Genomic DNA, 16807 nt, shown 5'->3' on the forward strand with positions numbered 1-16807 from the left:
CTGGCTGTCTTACAAATCTTCTCAATCAGAAGTCCTAGCCCACAACAATTCACTGTGACCACTGGGTTCTTGGGATCTACAGGCTCTGGTACCTTTCAAAATAACCAGATATGGGCTGCTTTTCAGCATTATTAACGTGAGTAGATGTTCTCATCCTTGGCCTGCTTTTGTTCTGTCTGTGACTAGGGGCCTCAATAAAAGTCTGAGTGATTTCACTTCTGCAAGCGTTCTATTGCAAGAAGAGGTATGTCCAACATATCTTAGTGTTTCCTGCTGTGGTTTCCCTATGAGATGAGGTCCTGACCTACCCACCACAGTAATCTAATGTGACTAATCCCACGTGCTGACTTTCCCTCAAGTGTTAACCTCCCCCAGACTTTGGATTGACCTTCTGGGTGGGATCAAGAGCACTGAGAACATGGACTCAGATGCATCTCATACAGCTATCCAGCCAGACAACAGAGCCAACACTGCATACTCACTATAGTGCTAGTAGGCATAAAAACTGAGAGGTTATCTGGGTACCTAGGAAAGAAGGAACAGCTGGGCCTTAAGGCTGGGAAGGGGATTATGGTGGGGGACAACAGGGGACAGTAACGACGACAACACAAAACTCACTTCCCAGTATCAGAAAATGTGAAAACTAGCTACGACAGAGAAACATGAAGCTGTAGGTCCAGAAGTTAAGGACAGGGCAGCCACTGGTGGGCTGCAGGGAGATGCCAACCTTGTAGTGGCCGTTGTTGGCAGCATCGTGCAAAGGCGTGTCGTCATCTAGGCCCTTAGTGTTCACCTCTGCACCAGCGGCTAACAGCTGCTTGGCGATGTCGTAATAGCCCCGGTTACACGCCTCATGCAGTGCAGTCCAGCCTGAAAACAGAAACTCAGGGCATTTGTTATATAATCCCCGAAAGCTTCCCTTTTGCCTAAGCTGTGGTGGTGCATGACATAATGAACATCTAGCCTGCTAACTCTGAAGATTTAAAACTTGTGGAAATAACTGTACATGGGTAGAAAATTTGTGTATAGATTAACTATAGCCCCAATGACCTAAGGAAGCTCTTGAAGACTGTAGGTTGGCTGGCTGCCATAGCAGTCACTCTGGAGGAAGTTCCCATTTTCACCAAGGAAAGTGACAGTACCTCTGAAAAGGGAAACTGTTTTAAAATAATGTGCTAAATTAGGCAGAATCAGACAATTGTAAACCAGACAACAGGAAAATCTAAGGTTCAGCACAAAGTTGAATTTGCCTGAACCCTCCCTCACACTCCACTTTCCTGAGATAGTCTTTTAAAAAATTCATTGAGAATTTCATCCACGACGCAATGAATTTTGGTACTATCCGCCAGCCCTGCTGCCTCCAGTGATGTCACTGCACCATGAGCACACAGCTCTCCTACAGTGTTGAATCACAGTGAGGGGCAGCACATTTCAAAAAGGCAGCCAGTGCTCTAAACACAAAGATCACACAATCAACAAAGCCTTGGCCTATGTCACATCTGGGGAGTACCTCCACATATTCCCCCATCCAAATTCTGTAGGAAACAGCATGTATGGCCTCTGCTGGAACAAAGCAGGTACTTTCTAAAACACCAGGGCAAGACCCTCCAGAAGCCTGGCCTTGCGGTAGACATACAGAAACCAACCATACCCCATAAACATGCTTCCTTCCATTTTCTGGGACCGAGGGCAGGAGTCCCCCCCCTACAGAGCTCAATCTATACCTCTGACCCCTGCAGGAAGCACGCTGCCCTGGTCTGCAAGGACTTACCTGCAAAGTCCTTGACATTGACATCTGCACCCTCACTGATGAGCTCCTTGATTCGCCGGGCATCACCCCGGATAGCTGCTCGGTGCAGGCGTGTCTCTCCTCGCTCATTTCTCTTGTTCACCTTATCTTTGGTTTTTGAGGCAGAGTTGGGGGTCCCTTTCTGACACACTGTAGACTGGGAAGGGTGCTTTGGTGTTGTGTCTACTGCAGGCCAAGGAAGAACAAAGAGGGTATTACAAAAGGCAGCTTTGTTTCATGGGAACCTTAAGAACCCAACCATTTTCATTACGGAAAGGGGATCCACCCAGGAGCCACCGCCAAGTAAAGCCACTCCCTCCCTGTCCAAGGAAGCAACCACACAGTGCCTGGCGCTCACCTGGGCTATTTGCAGACTCCTCAGCAGTCATCTGCATGAGCAGAGCCACCTGCTGACGCTCAGAAAGAGGGTATCCAGCTCGGATCCCAGACAGCCCCATGCCGAACAGTAGCCCGGACTTTCGGGCAACAGGCTCCTTCTTGATCCTCTTCCGCTCGGGACCCTGCTTCTCTGTGTGGCAGGTGAGGGAGAAAGGGAGGGGAGACTTCATGCCCAATCCTCTGAGCTGGAGTTTTAACTAATGTTACAGAACCCCTTCATTCCACCCGACAGCTTACAGAGCAACAAGAAAGGCCTAGGAGGGAAGTGACTGCCAGAAGCACTGACATCACCCCACTCTGAGCAGCAGCTGTGAGAGACACAGTGTAAATGCCCTGTTGTCAGGCCATCGGATCTAAGTCTCCGTCTCCACCAACCGTTTGTTCCCTAGAGGCGCCACACAGGAAGGCAGTAGGATGGCTCAACACCACTGACCTGGCCCACATGGGACAGGTCTCTATTATTAACATGTGTCTGCAATAAAACTCCTTCCCAGCCCTCCTCCAAACAAACAGTGCAGATATAAAATGGCAGACACAGTTTAACTAATATATGTAAATAAATCAAGGCCAACTTGTCAGTACTGTACCTTTCTTCTTGCTTCTAGGAACCTCCATTTCATGCCATGGTGCTTCGAGGACCGTACCAGCCTTGCAGTACCACAACATGGACTGAGCTGGAGGCATCTAAAGGCATCAACACAGAGCACTAACAAGAACGATGTAACAGCTCAGCTGTTCCATCTTAACCGCCTCCTAACAAGCAGGCCCTGGGTGCCTCTGAGTGGTGACAAAATGTCCTGCCAACCTCTATTGGAAAGCCTGTGCTGCTGTCTTAAAAGAGGTGGGATGTGGAGAAAAGACACCCAGAGTCCATGGCTTGGGAACACAAAGGCTCTCACTTTGCTTCTTGCCTAGCAGCACCTCTCTCGTGGTGGAGATCAGGAGCAAGTCCCTAAGCAGGGTCAAGTCAGATTCAGGGTTCCCCAGGTCACAGGGTACAAGCTACATAGCCTGAATTTGCCAAAGTCTGGTAAAGAGACAAAACGTTTCTATGTTGGTAGTGATGAGGCTCTTACTGGCAGCAGTTTTCTTCCCTTCCTTTCCATTCAAGAAACCCCTCTGCAGGAATAAACTGGCTTCTGAAACCAGTGTTTGACTATAGAGGTAGTTGACAGCTTTAAGAAACTAGCCTCAGTAGATCACAGTCATGACTGTCACTGAAGACTCACTCTGGTGCTCAGCTAGTTTGCTGGCCCCATCAGTACCTTTTCTCTCTTCAATTATTGTCTCTAGACCCCCAAAAGCATCCTACCAACTTTCTCCTGAGTTTTCTGATAAACTTAGCTATCTACAAGTATTTCAGACTGCCTCCTTAAAAACCTCAATTTGTAGCTTGCTGACTTAGATTTTTAATGCGACAAGCTAGTAGTCAGTGACATTTGCCTTTTTAACAGCTCCTGGTAAACTCCTCTAAATACTTGAGGCCACCACTAGCTAGTTTTAAACAAGCCATGATGTACAAATATGAGAAAAGAAAAAATATTAAGAACATGAGAACAAAGTCTCAGAGAACCATGCCACATTTGCTAATTACACCAACAAACCAGATGGTCAGCCCTGATTCTGTGCAGTGTACGGCTGGTAGACGTGCAGGTGCAGATTAGTATCTTCAGATTGTAATTATACTTTTTTTTTTTTTAAGTTTTGCACTATGTTGAGTTTCAAATGAGCCTCCAAACCCTGCCAACTAAGTTATAGGTGGTATTGTTTTGTGTGTTTAAAACGGGGTCTCATATAGCTCCCAAGCTAAAATGCCCAATGCTCCTGCCTCTACCCCCACAAGGGCTGGAACTACATGCATGCACTGACATACCTATATGTTTTATTTTTGTTTGAGATATGGTCTTACTATGTAGCCCTGACTGACCTTGAGCTCACCATGTAGACTAGGCTGACTCTAAACCCAAAAGCCGTGCCTGAACATGCCTGGCCACATATCTGTTATTCTAAAGATAACAAAGGAACCTAGTAAAAATGTACCAGGCTGACAGTGTGAGGCATGTGTACTCTTCAGCAGGTAAAATCCAAAGGCTCAGGCTGGGAACCCCACTGGCCTTTTCTTGTGGAAACTAAGAACAGCACACAAGACCTGCTTATCCTGGAGAACAGCTGCTGTCAACCAGGAGACATACTGGGAGGGTCTAAGGTTGGGTTTTTAGGACAGCCGGTGTCCCTCCCTGAGTCCCACTGACCATTGGCTCTTGCTCAGTCAGGAGGACTTTCCCTGCTCTTAAAGATGCTCAGGGACATGCAACACCACTAAAACTCTGTTCTGCCCTCCTACCCCCAAGCACTTGGTCCCTGAACATAGCAACTTCTCACACAGCTAAACATCTTAGAACTTCATCAGACTTACTTGTCCAAATGGGAATGGCTCTGAAATGCACTTTCCTCCAAGCACAAATCTTTCCATTATAAATGAAACTTTTTCTAAGACATGCAACAACTGGTACCCACAACTGTCCAGTTTTACTCCCAAACCTCAAAAGCCAGGAAAAACTGAGTGCCTAACAGGCTGAGACACTAATGTAGCAGACTTCTGGGTAAAGATGGACACCAAAGAAGCCCCGTAAATGATACTGATAGTTGTGACATACACCATGGCTTAGAATACACCCAGACTTAGTATGTTCAAAAATGGCTGAGCTACCTGACCTGTTACAGATGCTCCTGCAGTAGGATATGCTGCCTGTACTGCTCACAGCCCTCATCAGATGCTGAAGAGCCTGGCTGTTTATAGGGCTGACCTAAACTGTGGGCTCAGGTGACCCAGCTCCACAGCCCCTGTCACAGTTATATACTGTCAGAGGGAAGCAGGAGAAACCATTAGTTCCTACAGACAACCAGAGTTCCTCTGACATTTTATAGTGATTTTTGCTTCTATTATCCAAATGGGAGGCAAAGTGGACATCCTATAAATTCCAAATGTTATCTGCTAAACTGCTATATAGAACACTGACAGATCCAAGGTGAAATTCAGTCTATGACACAGGTAAATGAGTGGCAGATAGGATCACAAGCATGCCTGAGCCCACAGAAGGGTAGCAGGAGAGGGCTGTCCAAATGGATCCAAGAGTCACCTTTAAAACTGTGCTCTTTATTGCTGTAGGTAGACCCCAAGGGCAAGAGAGTCTGGGAAAATAGGGGTGAGACCCCAGTTGTGGCTGTTCTCTTGGCCTAGATGGTTCTGTTTCTCACCTGTAATCAGCAAGGAGTATGATGGTGCTGCTTTCTTGTACCCACATGTCTCATGCCAGACCTTTGTATTTTCCCACTCAGATGTAAAACACAAGACCAATAAGCATTTCAATTACGTCCCAGTTCAGGGAATTTCTTTAGCTACAAAGAATCACTGATCAGTCTGTGGATGTCTGTGGGTGCAAATACATATTAGTGTAAGTAAGAGGTCAACCTGTTACTTACAGGTTTCTGTCTTTTCTCAGGCACAGACCATATTCATGTTTGTTTGCTCGTTTGTTCATTTATTTATTTATTTATTTATTTGCTTGTTTATTTATTTATTTATTTATTCATTCATTCACTCACTCACTCGTTTGTTCATTCATTTATTTATTCATTTATTTATTCATTCATTCATTCACTCATTCATGTTTGTTTGTTTGTTTGTTTGTTTGTTTGTTTATTTATTTATTTATTTATTTATTTTGCAGCAGGGTCTCTCACCAGCCTGAGGTTGCCAACCAGGCTAAGTGAGTTCCATCTCTGGGATTACAAACACATGCCACCGTAACCTAGCTTTTGTACATAGGTTCTGGGGGTTGGCTTCAAGCCCTCATACTCATATTCTTGTATAGTAAGTCTTTTAACCCAGTGATTCTTTTTTATGGTACATCTAATAAACTATGTAGTCTAGCCACTGATTTTTTAATTTTAGTGATCGTTTTCATTTCCAGATGTTCTATTTAATACCTAATTCTTTCTCCTATTACATTCTCCTACTTGTCATTTTGTCATTCTATGGTGGTGTTTTAAGGCCAGCCGTCTTGGAACAGCTTTCTTCCCTGTACTCTATAATCCTGCCAGGGAGTTATGACATCCAGGAGCCCGGGAAACAGCCTACTTTTGCTCTGCTGGAGGAGGGGAGTGTTTTAGCAGTGTGTAGGGCACACTGTCTACACATTAACATCGGTCCTGCCAGTGTGTATGGAAGCACAAATGCAACTAGAGGAAGGGGCAGGTTTCAGGGCAGCCTTCTGACTGTAAAATCTACCGCATAGGACAGGACCTGTAAACAGAGACTGCATCCCTTGATAGATAAGGGTGTGCTAAAGCCCTTTTGGGTGGAAAAACATTCTGCGGTGTCTGAGGACTGGCTTCAGGGTAGAGCCTAATTCTGGGGCCCGGTACTCTACAGAGATGTTGCACTTAAGCTCATTTCACAGTGTGGGGTTGTTCTTGGCTTTTTCTGATTCCAGTTTTTTGTAATGAGTCCACTTTTTAGGCCAGAGACCACATCTCATTACTGAAACTTTAACTCTTGCCACTTTAGAATCCAGATGCCAGAGAACAACTTCCATGGTGACATTTTGAAATAGCAGTAAAGTCCTTGCAGGTGTTAATGAAATTCTCTCCGGGGAACAGTTTCCCACCATACAAAACAAAACCTAACAACAAAACACAAACCTTCCCAAACAAATATTTGACCCGGTCTTGGAATCTAGAGTAATTAAGTATATTTTTCTCGTCACGAAGTCCCAATATCTCAAATCACACCCCACCCCCCCAATTAAAGTGACAAACAAAAGTCCTGAGCCTTGGTTTCAAGTAGATGGATCACATTAAGTGTTTGCCCATCAGAACAGCTGCCTCTGAATTTTAGAAAAGACAGATTTTGAACCCTAAAGAATTTCCCATGGTCTCTTTTCTTTATGGAAAGGGGGGAAAAAAAAAAAAAAGGCTTAGGTCTGGGTAGGACAAATGGCTAAGAAATGCACCAGACCAACCACCGACTTCCCAATTACATAAAATATTCTATTTAGATCTGTTTCTTCACAAGTAGTCACATGTGGTCCTTAGGCTAATCTCAGGATCCATACTGGGCACTCACTGCATGCTGGGCTAAGGCTTCTGTTCTACAGGCCACAGTTGGGGTAGACATGCCAGAAGTCACCATATCCTCACAGCATTTCCCCTGCTATACCCCAGGCAATGAGCCAGTGGTCTGACAGACAGGCCTCTCTACTCTCTAATTTGCCATGTCTAACATCTGTCAATGTGCAGCCCACAGTGATGGCCATCTAGTGAGCAAGGCCATCTAGCACACAGTCACTACCTCTTACACCAAGCATTCTGAGTTCCATAAATTCCTACACAGCAAATGGCAAGACACTTGGAAAGGCCCTTTACCACAGAAAAGCTTAGGGATCAAAACCTGAGGATGAATACCTCACAAATGTGTAAGAATTCATGAGTTGACAAACCAAACAAACCCCCAGAAGAGTCTTGCTCAAAGGTACAAGCAATGTAAGAAAGCCTCATTCGCTCCCTTGTTCCAAAGAAGCCCTGGGTATTAGAAAGAGGCAGTTGTTGGCACCAATACTTCTCTGACTATGGCATATGCAATGGGGCAGGTGATTTCTGTGTGAGCCCTGGAAAGGTTAGGTAAGGGATTACTTACAGATTTTTAAATCAATGGAACAATTTTCAACATAAAATGGAGGCGAAATAGTAACATTTAAAGCAAATCACACAGTTAAATAACAAAGGTTTCTTTCTCTTTCTCTCTTCCTGAGACACTACATAGCCCTAGGTGGCCTGGAACTCCCAGAATCCATCTGCTTCCCAAGTGGCAGGATCAAAGTATCGGCCAACACACTAGGTCATCATGAGGTGTTTTGGTGCTGGGACTGTAAATTGAGACAAGAGCAAGAGTAGGAGGAAGGAGTTCTTTACCAGGTCAAGGTGACGTGTGGTCAGTTCCAATGATCTAGTCTAGAAAAGGGCCCAAGGGAGTACAGATGGCTTTACATTCTAAGCAGATGTGAGCACTGGCTCTGGGCTGCCTGGCTTTCCTACACTGACAAGCAGATCTGCTGAGCTGCAGCCGAGGCTGCCCTGCTGTTAGAGATGTACTTCCCTGGCCTCTGCCCCTGCGCTACCAACACTGACACAGCCATGCTTCTTGATATGTTCCTGTCTATAGCTACTGGGCATCTGGATGGCAACTGTGTTCCCTGTTTGTGCATACCTGAACTTTCACAGCATCTAGGTGCTGCACAAGCACCACCACACTGATACGCAACCTCAGGAGGGCAAGCTTTTGACCAGGCTGACTCACAACAGACAAAACTGTATTGTTCTTGGCAGGCTGCCCTCAGTCCTGACTAAGCACTGGGGAGGCCGCACCTCCAGTGGGCTGGGCCATGTACAGCAGGTTCTGGGAAACTGGAAAACAATTTGTGTGCTTTGGTCATCTGAGGCTAGGCAGCCTCTTGCCACTTGAGGGAGCAGCGGAGGAAGCTATCTGTTACTAGGATCCTGACTGGGTTGAGGGTAGGAGGGCATCCTTGTGTTTCTCCTGAATGAATACTAAACTGTATTATCAGCAGAGGGCGCTGGAGGGACACTGTAGAGTCAGGAATGGCCAAGATGTTGGCCTAGGGCACTGAACCTTGCATTTGTCCATAACCTTTCAAGGCCAGAATGTGCTTAGTATGACTAAGTCACACACCTTCAGGGAGATCTGACAAAACCCTATCAAGATGACCAGAGAGATCCTGTCACAGTCACTATTTCATCAAGTTAAAAATCTTGCAGATGCCAGCAATTTTCTATCTTCCAGAACTCTGAGCCAAAAAAACAAAACCCTTTCACATAGGGAAAATATCCATCGAACAATTCTCGCCTCACCCATTTTGTGGATTCTCCACCCTGACTGAGGGGAGGGGTTACACTGCAGATGAGGTGTGTACTTCCCATTCCATCATTCCCCATTTTTAAGCCAGCATTGCTTCTTTGGGTAGAAGACCAACACCCAGCACTTCCTTAGGTATTGAAATCCAAGTAAAGAGTAGAAAGACAGATTAAAAGGGAGAGAGAGAAGGAGGGGGAGGGAGAGAGCACGCAAGAGAGGGTGAGCAAGTGAGCAGAGCCCAATGGATGAATACAAAGACTTGCTAACCTTCTAAAGCTAACCATAATTCCAGCACTTAGGAGACGAAGGCAGAAGGGTCAAGAAGCCTCAGCGGTATAGCATTTACATACTCATACTGGGTTCCATTTCCAGTGCTACAAAAATGAGTGAAGGAATAAACTAGTCAACAGAGGAGTTCAACCTTGCACACTAATGTCAGCACACTTGAATGGTTAGTTATTACACTAACAAAGCAGATTACAAATGTTATACTACAGGATTAGCACCCCCCTGCCCAAAGGATAGCAAACCTAGGACAAGGCATACATACATTTCTTAGGTATGACTTTATAGTTCAGTCTTGACTGAAAATACTGTTTTGAAAATGTTCTAAGTCTCCCTAGCTGAGCGTGTGTGTGTGTGTGTGTGTGTGTGTGTGTGTGTGTGTGCGCGCGTGTGCGTGTGAGCACACATAGTTTGATAGAACACCCTCAGCACAGGTTGAAGGATGATCTAGAGATCCAGATTGCAGTGGGGTAGAGCTTTACAGAGACACACCACTGATACATAGAGGTCCAAGACGCCTCCACAGCCCCTGAGGGACACTCCTCTCCACCATGACAACATGAATCACCTTCTGCAAGTCACAGGATTCTTGTAGGCAATACAAGGACCAACACTGGCCTTATTAACACTTACTTCCAGGGAATGTGTGGCCATTTCAGAGGTATTCAGGCCACAACTACTATCAAAAACTGGGAATACCACACTCTGCAACAACCAAATCAAGAGAAGATTCTGCTCCCCCTCCGTCAAGATACTCATGTTTGATCTGGCTTTCTCTGGGTACATCCTTCTGAGCTCTAGGGAGCTGTGTTAGCCCCTCTGCCCCCTACTCAGCCTCTCCATCATGGCAGAACAAAGGTGCAGGAAAGCCTGCCAGCCACATACATATGTCCACCATAAATACCTACATATTTCTGCTTTTCCTTGGAAGCATCTGTGATAGAAGGTCAAACATAGACCCTGTCTCTTCTTCATTTGTCTCCACAAACCTTCCAGCCCCAAACACAACAACAAATTACAGAGTCATATCTACCAATCCACAGGCAAAGATAAGCCCCTCAGCTAATCATCATCTGTGCCTAGATCCTGTGGACATGTTCACGTGTGAACTGTGGCTAGAAAGCAGCCTCATCTTCAGCATCCTTGCCACAGACCCATGACACTGCCTCAGTGCTGCATTCCTGAAGTCTGAGACACCAGAGATGAAGCCCAATGCTTTCAGTTGGTTCACCCTAGCCTCTGCCATTTTGGTGTTCTATTGTTCCATAGGCCTTTAAAAAAAAAGACAGGAAGAAAGCAAAGAAAAAAAGAGAGGAAAGAAGAAAGAGGAGGGAGGGGGAAGAAAACTCAGATGACCAGTGGAGTGGAGTCCTGTCTTGGGTATAAGGATCATCAAATGCAGGAGGATAGGCAAGCCAACAGCAGAGACTGGCCCAGGGCAGAATCCAATTGGGAATATATATGATGAGGGGTGCTAGCTCCAATCCCTATACACGCCCATGTACACCCCTGTTCTGCATTCACAGACCTACCCATTCTCAGGAAGACTACACCAGGGCCTCACTTTCAGGGTTCTGCTAAAAACAATAAAACGTAATCCATGTACCCTCATAGCCCTGTGGGAAACCATCTTTGCTCTGTATGAACTTCTGGGAGGAATACCCAGGCGTATAGTGTCTTGCAAGTCTGATGTCTTCAGATGAGGCTTTGCTGTTAATGGTATGAACTCAACTTGGAGGAGCCATCCCCTGGAGGCCTGTCATTTGCTCTCACTGGTTTTGGCCTGGGCCGCACCACTGCACAGCCTGGTGCAGTAGCTACAGAAAGACTCCTCCACGAACAGTGTTAAATCAAGAGCTGCAAGGGCTGGGAAGAGAGGTCCCAGGCTGGTACCTGTGTCCGAGTCTTTCTGCTCTCCATTGGCCCCCACGGTGAAGGGCAGCTTCCGCTTGGTGGCTCGTTCTCTCACCTCCTTTCCTCCATCACTGCGGTCCAGCTTTGGAGTCTTGGTCAGAGAAACTTTATCTTTATCCTACAAAAGAAAAGTGATGCTTTCAGATATTATTCCCAGATTAAATCCTCAAATCAGCCACGACTTCATGTGTCAAAGGAACCAAACCTTTTATTGGACAATTAACAGCCCCTCCTGTTCCAGGCCACATGTGCAGAAACAGGCAGGCTATGTTAGTCCCAAGGACTAAAAGGTAGAGTTGACTGCAGTTTGACCTTGACCACAAGGACCACTCAACCTTCAGCTGAAGGACTCTCAGTAAAGAGCTACTATGCAAATGAAGAAGGCAAAGGTCGCTGTCTGCCCCATACTACTACCCTGGAAAAGGTACTGTTAATTAATAAGGAATGATGAACTCTCGCTACAATGTGGACTCAAACTCCCCCACATAATTCTCATGTGGAAGAAAAGTGCTGGCAGAGGCCTTTAAAAAGCACAATCACACTGTCTAAGGGTCAAGCCTCCAGGTGACTCCAATAACCATGAATCCCCTTCCCGTGCCCATTGAACACTGGCTGAGTTGCAGCTCTGCTGTTCTGCTTCAGAACATGGGCCTATAGGCTGGCTCCTGGTGATAGAATGTCCCCTGCTTTTACTTTCTACCTCATCCTGGGCCTGAGATATATTGTGAGGTGGCATGTCTGCAGCAAAGAAAATTCAAGGCTGCTACCTAACCACAACCACTATGCAAGGGGCTGGAAGGACAGTCTCTTTTATAGGGTAATAATCCGTAAGAGCTATACAATTCTGGCCCTGATCCCTACCCCCCCCCCAACACACACACACACACACACACACACACACACACACACACACACACCAAACATGTACATGTCATCACTTGGTTGGTCATGAGCAAGTCTGGAATTTGTTTGCCTCAAAAACAGTATGGATTAGATAAAATGTACCCTTCCAGAGGTGGGACTAGATACACTGTATATGCACACCTAGGATGTAGTTTCTTAAAATGTGCAACTCAAGAGCAAGTCTCTATTTGAGGCTCAGATCACAAGATGTTTATACACACAAAGAACATGGAGGCAGGGGAAAGATGAAGAACAGCTGGATATCAAACCCCAGGTGAACATAAAATATGATGGTGGGAGGAGGGGGTCCCTTCACTTTGACAGATGCAGCTGTTGCAGGAGCTGCTAGACACACTACAAAGAGATTCTGGCAGAACAACAGTTAGCGCTGTGACTACTGTGCCGAAGACCCAGGAAGAACTCTGAGCAGCAGGCTCAAGTGATTGAGGGGGCTAAAAGTGAGGTTTATCACTTCCATCAACACCTTAAACGCGAGAAAGCACAACCACTTTTGATCCTTTGGCTTCTCCAGTAGGCATCACAGGGGGAGGCTCTGTCCCTGAGCTCCCTCACAGTGGCGCCATCCGTTACAGCAGCCAAGCACAGGGTCTCTGAGGACTCCAACACATCCTTTCTGAAGCACACGAACACTGAGGTATGACAGACAGAGCCTGAAGGCTGTTGTAGAAACATTGTACGGTTAAGTCTGAATGGTAAATGTCACTCATGTTTAAAGTGAAATAGAGGGGGCTGGAAAGATGGCTCAGAGGTTAAGAGTATTTGTTGCGCTTGCAGAAGACTGAGGCTTGACTGCCAGCACCAACATAGTGATTCACAAATACCAGTAACTCAAATTCCAAGGATCCGATGCCCCTTTCTGACCTCTGCAAGCACCAAGCATGCACATGGTACACAGAAATAAATGTGGGCAAACACAGATAAAATAAAATGAATAAATCTAACTTAAAAATTAAAAAATAAAGATTTAAAAAAAAAATCAGTGAAATAGAAGCCATATTTGTGTGTCACTAAAAAGTTCTATATTTCAAAAACAAATATAAAACTTTCTAGCTCCTTGCCTAGGTAACTAGTTAACTTGAACCAAAGGTTAAGCCTCCAAGTGACTGAAGCAATCACAGGTCTACTGCCCATATTCAGGTACACTGGCAGGAGAACACAAGTAGAGCATTATAGTTTGGATAAGTCCGTGTGCAAAGGCTCGGTCCCCACCACTGAGACTAAGCTGAGAAGTGAGTGGTAAGTGTGGCCTGTTACAGGAAGTAAGTCACTAGGGTGCAGCTTTGAAGAAAGTGTCTTGTCTGTTCTTACTCCTCTCCCTCCCACCCCTGCCCCCAAGTAGGTGAGCATTATGACCCCTTGCCATGATGTTCTCTGCCTCATCCATGCCAAAAGAGATGGTACAAAACCACAGACTGAACCCTCTGAAAGTGTGAGCCTCTTCCATTACCACCTCTATACAAACAAAACAAAAATCAAGCAATAAACAAAACAACAAAAAACTACACAAACCACACACACACACATACACACACACACACACACACACACACAAAACATTTTTTAAAAAAACAGGTTGGGGAGGGGGTTCACATTAACACACCTGGCACTTCATCTAGAGCACATTCAGAGTTTAACACTAAGTTACATGAATGCTTAAAAGTGAGGTTCTAAAGTCAGACTGTGGTGGTGCACACCTTTAGTCCTAGCACTTGAAAGGCAGAGGCAGGCAGTTCTCTGTGAGTTCCAGGACAGCCACGTAACAGAGAAATCCTGTTTTGAAACCCTGACTCTCCCCCCCCCCTACACACAGACAAAAAAGGAGGTTCTTGAAAGTGAATGTGGACTTGAAATTTTGTTCTGCATCTGGGAAAAGACAGCATGGTTTGACCTCTCTGAGCGGTCTCCACTAGTAAAATGATAATTGTAATGAGACCAACTGTAAATGTCCACTTCTTAAGTTAGAATGCCTGGAACATTAAATTAAGCCAAGCCTGATCAACATCTCCCTTTAGCCCTTAATGTCATAAAAATGGTGAAGGTGGCAACAAGGTGGTACCTGAGGCAGCCCTGACCCCACTCACCCTTGGGTTGGGCTGTGCATATGGTAATACAGAAAAAGCTTTAATTAACTCCATGACTTTCACTACAGAGGAGAAATAAAGTTGCAACTTCAAAACAAAGTCACTGTCCCTATGATATGCAGCCTTTGGAAACAACCTTGATTTACAGCCACAGAATACAGTAAGGGGGAAAAAAAAAACAAAACATACTGGACACCACCAGCCAAACTGTCTTTCAGAGGAGCTCACCCTTTCAAAAATGAACCACCCGGGGAACCTTCCCTGGAAATTCAATCTGCTCCACTCATTGGATCCTGATGGCACACATTATGTTGTTATTGTATATTTACAGTAAATATTAAAACTGGAGAGCTTAAGTCCTCCAGTTTTCAAAGCAATTTTGAATGGTCCTGAGTGTCCATGTGAACTCAAGAACCAGTGTCAGTTCTTACAAAAGGCCTGTAAGGATTTCAATGCATTATGCTGAACTGATGCTCCAGCGGGGAGGGATACACTTAAGACATTCCAATAGACGCAATTATTTAGGTCTCCTGGTAGCTCAGCAACATCAGGCTACAGATCGCAGCACATCTTTCAACAAATTCTCCAAATACTTCATTTTAAAACAATTTTATTACCTGCACCCTTTAAAAAATGATTCCCTTCCTTGCCTCCATCCTTTTCTTTCTATGACAAGGCCTCACTGTGTAGCCCTGGCTGGCCTGCAACTTGCTATGTAGACCAGATGACTTCAAACAGAGAGATCTGCCCACCTCTGCGGCTGCTTTTTTAAAAAAATTATTTACTATGCATACAGTGTTCTGACTACATGTACGCCTGCACGCCAGCAGAGGGCACCAGATCTCATTGTATATAGTTATGAGCCACCACGTGGTTGCCAGGATTTGAACTCAGGACCTCTGGAAGAACAACCACTGCTCTTAACCTCTGAGCGATCTCTCCAGGCCTACCTCTGCTTCTTGAGTGCCAAGATTAAAAGTATGTATTACCAAGTCTGATAAGATTTATTTCACTTTTAATATCTCTCTCTCTCTCTCTCTCTCTCTCTCTCTCTCTCTCTCTCGTGCAGGTACCCTCAGAGGCCCTGCAGTTGTTTTATTTTTTATTTTTTATTTTTGAGAAAGGGTATTATATTACTGTGTTAAAGCAGCACAGGCTGTCCCTGACATTCCCTAAAGCACCTCCTGTGAGGTGGGTTACAGATGTATATCATCACACACAGCTGTAAATATATTTTAAAATTCCAATTCCTGATTTTTCATTAATTATATTTAGAAGTAAATTTTATTAATAGATTTGTATTGTGATACCTTGCCCAAACCATTAATTGTTGCGGCTTCTGTGCAATTCTTAGGCATTTCTCTATAGGAATCTTAGAATAAAAGAAATTTACCCTCTCCTTTCCAGTCTCAAACATCTTTGGCTGCTTTAGCCTCGCTACTGTGCTAGCTAATACATCACTGCCAGCAGTGGAGACTCCAGGTGACTTTCTGCTTTGTTTCCAACCTTATCCGGATGGTGTTCATCCTCTGTCATTAAATAATGAGGGCACACAGGGGATTCTCTCCTTTTCTGCTGAGTAAATTGTAACAAATAACTATTACATATGGTCAAATGTTTTTGGTACATCAATTGATGCCATAAACTTAAGGAAAAATTCTGTGACCTTACATGTGACTATGAGTTTAAGAAAATCGTGAATTTTGGAAGAAGGCACAAATCAGGGTCTGGGGAAATGGCTTAGTCTACCTAAAGTATTTGTTGTACAAGCATAAAGACTTGAGCTTAGATCTCCAGCACCTATGTAAAAAGCCAGGAGTAGTATGCATTTTCATCCCGATGCTGAAGACTGGTAGACAGATACCAGAGGCTTGCTGGCTAGCTGAAAAATAAAGTGAAAGGCTGATGAGATGGCTCAGTGCATAAAAATGCCTGTCGACAAAGCCAATGATCCTGGGACTCCATGCTAGAAGGGAAGAACTGACCCCCATAACTGTCCTTTGACCTCTACATGAGTGAGAAGGAATGTGTGTGGACCTTCCCCCAAACAGTGACCTCCACATGTGTGAGAAGGAAAGTGTGTGGGCCCTTCCCCCAATCAATCGATCACAATAAAGTGGAAAGCAATAGGGAAACACAGTTGACAGAGCCTTTCTGGCCTCCACATGAACTTGTGCATATGCACGAGCACAAACATACACAAACTGTACACACACATAAAAATAGTGATAAAATAATTCGAGAAATTGAGCAAAAGTTAAAGAAAACCAGAACTAGAGTCCCCAGTGTGAGGCCACAGGGGAGCTGTCGGATTTAATCCACCAGGAAGGCCTAGCCTGAGGGCTTTCTGAGCCAGCCCTCTAAGGAGGAATGTACTCAGCAGCGTTAAAGTCAGGAGCTGAGCACAGAGAATGAAGGCCAATGGCAACTTGTTTCAAGACCTGCTGTGCTCAAGAATGCTCAACATTCCTGTAGCATGGC

At 45.1% G+C, this 16807-nt stretch overlaps 1 protein-coding gene across 4 annotated transcripts in view; it reads right to left on the reverse strand.

The window, feature by feature from the left end:
• Ankrd11 (ankyrin repeat domain containing 11) overlaps positions 1 to 16807 on the reverse strand; it is a 175770-nt gene that overhangs the window by 15597 nt on the left and 143366 nt on the right. For 2 of the 4 annotated variants that reach the window (XM_055621549.1, XM_055621550.1), the window contains 4 exons: positions 11301 to 11439; positions 2148 to 2318; positions 1772 to 1975; positions 728 to 870 (listed from right to left, as the gene is read on the reverse strand). In XM_055621549.1, the coding sequence (XP_055477524.1) occupies positions 728 to 870; positions 1772 to 1975; positions 2148 to 2318; positions 11301 to 11439 (657 nt within the window). Of the gene's footprint in view, positions 1 to 727; positions 871 to 1771; positions 1976 to 2147; positions 2319 to 2775; positions 2873 to 11300; positions 11440 to 16807 lie in introns of those variants that run through there. The other 2 variants (XM_055621552.1, XM_055621551.1) reach the window with 2 other exon arrangements.

Source organism: Psammomys obesus, unplaced genomic scaffold (assembly GCF_907164565.1).
Source record: "Psammomys obesus unplaced genomic scaffold, mPsaObe1.curated_primary_1811, whole genome shotgun sequence".
Taxonomy (NCBI): domain Eukaryota; kingdom Metazoa; phylum Chordata; class Mammalia; order Rodentia; family Muridae; genus Psammomys; species Psammomys obesus.